This window comes from Nanorana parkeri, unplaced genomic scaffold, assembly GCF_000935625.1.
Source record: "Nanorana parkeri isolate BGI_ZX_2015 unplaced genomic scaffold, ASM93562v1 scaffold335, whole genome shotgun sequence".
NCBI classification, from domain to species: domain Eukaryota; kingdom Metazoa; phylum Chordata; class Amphibia; order Anura; family Dicroglossidae; genus Nanorana; species Nanorana parkeri.
In genome coordinates, this window is record NW_017306603.1 from 899,112 (window position 1) to 906,435 (window position 7,324).

The 7,324-nt window shown below is 48.3% G+C and overlaps 1 protein-coding gene across 1 annotated transcript in view; it reads left to right on the forward strand.

Moving 5' to 3' along the window:
- Window positions 1-3,438: 3,438 nt before the first annotated feature.
- Window positions 3,439-7,324, forward strand: part of CUNH14orf166 (chromosome unknown C14orf166 homolog) — a 15,460-nt gene continuing 11,574 nt past the window's right edge. The window contains exons 1-2 of the mRNA XM_018558371.1: window positions 3,439-3,604; window positions 5,873-5,997. Coding sequence (XP_018413873.1) covers window positions 3,544-3,604; window positions 5,873-5,997 — 186 coding nt within the window. The 5' untranslated portion in view covers window positions 3,439-3,543. The remainder of the gene's footprint in view (window positions 3,605-5,872; window positions 5,998-7,324) is intronic.

The following is a 7,324-nucleotide window of genomic DNA, read 5'->3' on the forward strand; positions in this document are numbered from 1 at the left end:
TAACCTTTCCAGCATGTCTTTGGCGTGTGGGGGGGGGACCCATACAAGCACAGTGAGAGCGAGCATGCAAACTCCTTCAGAGAGTGTCCTGGCCGGGATATGAACCGGGGACCCCCAGTACTACAAGGCAGAAGTGCTAACCACCAAGCCACTGTGCTGTAAATAAAGTGAACCTGCGTTTACATGAACACCCAACTGTATGCAAAAGTAATTAGAAAAACACACAGGGCTTTTGATATGACATCATGGAACTATACACCGCTTCATCTTATTAACTAAGCCGAATGAACATTTACTCTGCAAAGTAACCATTCACTTTTCTGAGTGAACATCTCTACTCCATAGGCAACGGTGCACACTGTATAGCACAGAGCAACCGCATTATCCAACAGGTCTGTGGCCTATGAATAAGAAAGCATCCATTTGCAGACCCTTCAACGTGGCCCACTCCAGCAACAAAACAATCTGGGGGCACGTGCAACCATTCTGATGCACAGCAAGACAATGCTGAACAGGAGCAATGGGACAGATTATTATCTACGAGTCTAGCTTAATTCATCAATTCCTCCCTCAGCTGCTTCAACATTGCACTGTGACGGGGTAAGACCTGCCCCCTGACCACTTTTTCATTGTGCGTATGGATTTAAAGTCTGCGTCAGTTGGCTGCCCATGCTGCTGCAGGGAAGAGTGTGCGCATGTACACAACAAAAATGTGTGCATATACTTTGCAATCTGGGATTTTTTTTTTTGCCTGCTATACCTCCCCCTCTGCTTCTTCTTGATCACATACAGTACGTACCTTTCTGATTGCACTCATCTGACATATCCGCACACCTTTCACAAGTGGCCACTGACTAAGCTCAGGTGAGTGCAATCGGACAGGAAGGGAGGAGATCAGCAGCAGAGTATTTTGGACCTAATGGAATGGATCGCGCTGGAGGCTCTTCATTTAAAGGTAGGGTGTTGTCACCATTCTGTTTTTTTATTATTGTGGTCTGCTTCTTTAGTAGCCAATCAGAGTGTCCGGTGTGGGCAAATCAGACTCTGGCTCTGAGCGGTGTCATTGCAGGACATGGCTGTTAGTTTGTCCGGTTCTGTGTGTTTCAGGAGCTCCTGCAATGCAAACCTGTGTGCGGATTATGAAGATGAAAGCATTCATTGGCAGACTCTTCAACATTGTTCACTGCAGCAGCAGGAACGATAGTCAGGGGGACATGTGTCAGTTCTGTCACACAGCAGATAGAATTGATACATGTAAATAAACCTCCAGGTGGGCAGTGGTGTCACAAGGGGAGGATGGGGGGGGGTGGCCTGCACAGGGTGCACCACAATGACTGACAGTCAGTGGCGTCACAAGGGGGGTGCGGCCCACACCAGGGTGACACCATTGGAGGGGTGACACCAAAATGACTCAAAGTCATTTTGGTGTCACCCCCCTCTGAAAAGTCGGGCGCTCGGTCATGGACCGAATGCCCGACAGTATCAGGATACAGGAGGGGACGCGGCGGCATACCTTATCCCGCCGGGTGACTGTCCCCTCCTCTCTCTGCCGGCGTCCATCACCAAGATGGCCGCCGGCAGGTATCAGAATACTGAATACCGCGCATGCACAGTGACGTCTCGGCGGGGTGACACTCGGTTACCGCTCCGGGTGTCACCCAGCCTCTGGACGCCCCTGCTGACAGTGATTTTGGTGTCACTCTCTCTGAAGACTCAGGCACTCGGTTATGGACTGAGTGCCCGACAGCTGCACAAGAGATGAGGGGACCCGGCGGCGTACCTCATCCCGCTGGCCACATGAAAGTCCCCTCCTCTCTATGCCGACATCCATCACTGAGACAGCTGCCGGCAGCTAAGTGCACGTGACATCATTACACCCGTGCATGATGATGTTGCATGCATGCGTAATGACTTCTCAGCGGGTGACACCCGGCCTGGGAACGCCACTTCTAGGAGGATTTATTCATTAATATATTGCTACGTATTACAATATATTGCTACAATGGTGGGAATTTATCAAAACTGGAGCTGACTGAATCTAAAGCAGCTGGCCATCACAACCCATCAGTTTCTCTCTTTCATTTTCAAAGCTTAACTGAACAAACAAAAGAGAGGAGCTGATGGGTTGCTATGGGCAACTGTGCCAGATTCTGTCGGCTCCAGTTTTGATAAATGGGACAATGCCCACCTATACTTTGCTGTGGTGACAAGGCCAACTTCTTCCTCCCCAAAACTACCCGTTTTGTTTTCCATAAACCAAAAGGTGGCAACCCAATATGAGCAGTTGTTATGGGTGACATAAATAATAATCCTTTTTATACCAATATTTAAAATATGTACCCAATCATTCTTAGTTAGTAATTGAGCACTTTCAGCAGGACTGTCCCTCCATTTTGCAAGTAGAACCACTAGGGTTGCCACCTTTTCTTCAAGCGAAACCTGAACAGTCTAGCAACACGCGAACATTTTTTGGGAAGAATGAGCCATGGCTTATTGATATGTAAATAGCGCCACCCATTCATATATGTAAATATCACAGTCGAGACTATTTTCAGAGGGGGGCCAGTAGCTCCTATCTTAATTTTGGTTGCCCCTGTCTTGTTCTGGGTTTCTGTTGCCATGAAACCCAGACACAGGATTCAAAACCCGGACTGTCCAGGTGAATCCTGGACAGGTGGCAACCCTAATCCCACACCCACAAAACATCAAAAGTGGCACTTCAAGTGCAACACCATTTTTATTTTTTTGCAATTGAGGTCCTCACAACCTTTTTCTTTTCAAGAATGTTAACTATGAATCATGTACATCTCATAATACAACATAAAGAACAATATAAGATTAGCCCTAAACTAGAAAGGAGGACTATGCCTACAAATAAGGGACTGCTCTATTTTATTACAATTATTTTTTATATAAAATGTATTTAATGTTGCGGGAACTTCTATTGATACTGTCCTGGTAAAGTCTAGACTACAGAGTATCAGAAACTGTTCAGAATTTTAATTTGCCCACACTAAAGATGGCTGACAAGCGTCTCAGCATGGCAACAGCAATGTGGTAACTGGAGAAGAAAGGGACTGAGCGTTCAGAGTCAGCGCAGCTCCTTAAGCCCACACTAAAGATGGCTGACAAGCGGCTCAGTGTGACAACAGCAACGTGGTAACTGTAAGAGAAAATGGGCGGTGCATTCAGATCCTACATGGTTCCGTAGGTGGGCGCTTTCCACCTCTCCAATCACCTCTCACGGCTCGACTTCCAACCAGCGCGAGAAGAAACAAAGGGGCATCGATTCTGTGCTACATCTTCCTTTCCTTATTGGTCGGTCATTCATATGAGAATGGCGATTGGCTGAACATCGCACGTTCCTGAATGGCTGAGCATCCTACCTTGGCGCAGTCCTCATTGGTTAAACGGAGGTACGCCTACGCCAGTGATTGGTGGAGCCGGTAGCGGCGCTCTATGATTGGCCTGTCTGGGCGGCTGCGCACCGACGGCCTGTGGAGCGCTGTCTTCCAGCTGGAGAACCGCAGGTAGCCGGGCACCATGTTCCGCAGGAAGCTGCAGTCTCTGGACTACCACAACCCCACCGGCTTCAACTGTAAAGGTGAGCTGCGAGGAAGGCCTGGGCCTGTCGGGGGGTACCCAGAATCCTCTGCGCTGCCACATGGAGGGTCAGGGTACATGGGCATTAGGACGCATGGCGGCCAGGAGAACCTTGCTTCCCTTTCACTTCTATTATCCTTCATAGCGGCATTAGAAATGATATAAATCAGATTGTCCAGGCATGAAGGGGTGGAGCCTGTTATCCTAAAGCTCACCTGTCATAAAAACTATACTCGCCCCCTGTGGTGCAACGCATGGTATCTGAACTCCAAACCCAGCTGCCTTCTGTGTTTGGGAGGTAGGAGGTCCTCTGTTTTAACCCCCTTCTGAGCTGTGCTGGCCCAGCTGTGTGTGTTTGGGAAGAGCAGTGGAAAAGAAAACTCCTCTTAAGAGGAGCCCACTGCACAATGACAGCCTGGGAGGGCAGGTGTTGTATTTACAAGTCGTGCATGCCCAATGATGCCAGTGGGGGAGGGGAGGAGGGTTTTTATGGACGCAGCAGTTTTCGTGATGCACAGGTCACCAAAATCGGGAGCATTTTCACCACTAGCTGTACAGACTTTTCAAAGGGGGGTGACGCCAAAATGACTGAGTCATTTTGGTGTCACCCCTCCAAGGGGAGATTATGGTAGAAATGTAGTTCAGCCGCCTGTTTTTTTTTTACCGTCCCCCCCCCCCCCCCCCCTTTGCTGCCCCTAATTTGGTCATATACTGAAGATCTCTTGGTATTTGGCACATTGAAGACTATGAGGGCATAGACGGCATCCAGAAAATGTTCGGACCGGCTGTAAATGCTGGTGTGAGAGGTGGGGAAGGAGGTTAGGCACAGTCAGTGGTGTTAGGTGCTCACTGAGGGGAGAGCTGGCAGAGAGTGTAGTGTGTACAATGTGTAACCGGAGGAAGTGGCATGGAAGGGGGTACCCGGAGGAAGTGGCATGGAAGGGGGTACCCGGAGGAAGTGGCATGGGAGAGGAGTGACACCAGTGCACATGGGGTGGTGTACTGGCTGCCAGAGAATGTAGTTTGGATGGTGGGTGGAGAGCTGGTACAGACACTGGATACTGAGGTGCAGCCACTTGGCATTTAGTGATGTGGACCCGGCTGAGGGAACATTGTGTGGAGGGGACATGGTCACTGATGATAAAAGAATGTCGTCTCCTTGGTGTGGGCTCTGTGTACGCTGAGACAGGTTGGATCTGATGAGGGTCATGTGGGGGATTTTCGGCCATATTCCATCCATATAGTAGAAGCCTCCATCAGTAGAAGGGAACCACAATAGGAATATAAGAGCTGCCAGTGCGGTCTGGTTTATGATGGTGCATAATATGGAGATGTCACATCAGGTGTCGGTAGGTCGGTGACTCACCAGGTTGTGACGGAATGGCCGCCCCGGAGTATCTTCAAAACCAAGTTAGCAATGACAGCGCAGATGTTCCTATCATTAGTTTCCCTTTAAGGAAAACCCACACAGTGCGTAGTATTCAGGTTCTTCTCTCTGAAATCAATAAGTTTAAATCAGTGATCCGACAAGCCGGAGCAACTGATGTCCCTGTCAGAACTCCAGATCTGCTCACTTCTTCCACGTCAGAATCTATGTAACTGTAATTTCCAGGCGGAGAGGTCAACCAGCGTAGGTTTCATTTAACCGCTTGTGCCTGCAATCTAGAGAGTAACATTCCCCAGCATGATGCCCATTGTAATCTGTCTTTCCTTTGACAGCTAGCAGCTTCACAAAGTATCAGCCGCTAGCTGTCAAACACAGGAGTCGCTGACAGCTTTGGCCCCCTCCCCATTTTTGGCTGGCGATGCACTTTACAGTTCCATTGTTTTCCAGGCCGCGGGCTTCCTAAGGGGATAACAGCCACGGACTCTGTGCCACAAGCTTTGCTTACCGCTTGTGTGCCCGTCACCTGGCTTAATAATGTCTGTCACCCGGCATTGGGGAGCTCTTGGCGTGCGTTTAAGAATGCATGCAGTTCCCCCTTTTCGATACCCGCTTTGTATATTGACTGACATTGCCTCTGTAACCTATTACTGATCGCTCCGCAAACTTCCACAAGGTGGCATTGTGTACTTGCGTCTCCCCGGCTGAATCCGGTAAATAACTTGTATACATTTTTGGTGTTATTTATATACTTTGTGCTTTTATGTTTATATTGGACTATTTAAGCCACTCGCACAAGACTCGTCCTTGGCGAGAAGGAACCTTTGTTGACGTTCCTGCCCTGACTAATGCGTCCTGTTTATTTATTATATTCCCTTCTCGCAGACGATACAGAGTTCCGAAACTTTATCGTTTGGTTAGAAGATCAGAAAATCAGACATTACAAAATTGAAGATCGGGGGAATTTAAGAAATATACACAACAGCGAGTGGCCCAACCAGTACGAAAAGGTAAACCTGTCGTGTCTCGGCACATTTATTCAGTCTTCATTGTGTTTGTGGGGACCGGTCTTTCTTCACATCACTGGAGATGGTGCATGGTCCTGCGTATAGGCAGTAAAGGTAATCGCTGTGTTAGGGGGCAGTGTGCATACATTACCTAATACAAGTAGATGCAAGCTCAAACTTCCTGTCTATAGCACTCCGGCCATAGCTCCTGGTATTTCTCAGGGCAAGTTCCCTGATTCTGAAGTCAATGGACCATGTCTGTGTAATGGGAGTCAAAGTGGCCGCTTAGGGCCTGTTCACACATTTTCTGCACCGGATCAACGCAGGTCACTGCTAGGACACATAGAAATGCATTGTTTTCCATGTGCCCTGTTTACGCCACCACACTGATGAGGCGCAGACATGCTACATTTTTCTGCAGCGCACTTGATAGTGCCGCAGGTCACAGCAACGCATCTTGCTGCCGTGCACAGACCTTGCATGGAGTGTGCACTTTATACACTGCCGATAAAGTTCTAAAGTGCCTTGTGTTGTAGCAATGCACAGCTTCCACCTAGCGGACACTGGTCTCATGGTAAGGCCCCATTCACACGTGGCTTTAGGCTGCGTCCAGGGACAACCCTCTATCCTGAGCTGGTCCATTTACTTGCAGACAGCCAAAAACAGGTGCAGCTGCTGTCCCCGCTCATTCATGAGAATGGGCTCAACAGCCGCTGCTGTGCACATTCACCCGGGATTCCTGCCGCAAGAGTCCCAAGGTTCTTGACACAGGAATCTCCGGCCGCAGCGTGTGACTGTAGCCTTAAATGCTGCGTGTACTGCGCAGCTAGTGTAAACAAGTCTTTATAGTCTCCCAACGGAAGAGCAATGTACAAAGGGGGGCAACAGGAAATACCTGAAAAAAGACTTTTGTGACAGGATCATAAGGTATTCTTTTAATAAAAGCTGCAAAAGATATAAACATGACTTTTTTTTAATAATTACATTATCAACCTTGTGAGATTTTAGTGATTTGGGTTTATGTATACTTGATTTTTTTTTTTAACTGTTGGGGCAATAAATAGATGAAAAGGGGAAAAAAAAACTCCATTACACCTACATAGTGTATTGTATTGATCTGAGCTGTAAGAAAGTCAAACGCGGGCTAAACAGAATATATAGCATGAGAATTGAGTGTGCACCGGCTCCTCGTACACAACTGGCTGCCCTTTGTGTCACTCATTGGTGACCTCTGGTACAAAGATGTCCCCACTTCTTTCCTATTGCTTCTGGAACATTGCAGAGCTGCCAGGAACAGAGGGTGCTTTTCTGGTACGAAAGGTGCGTATTG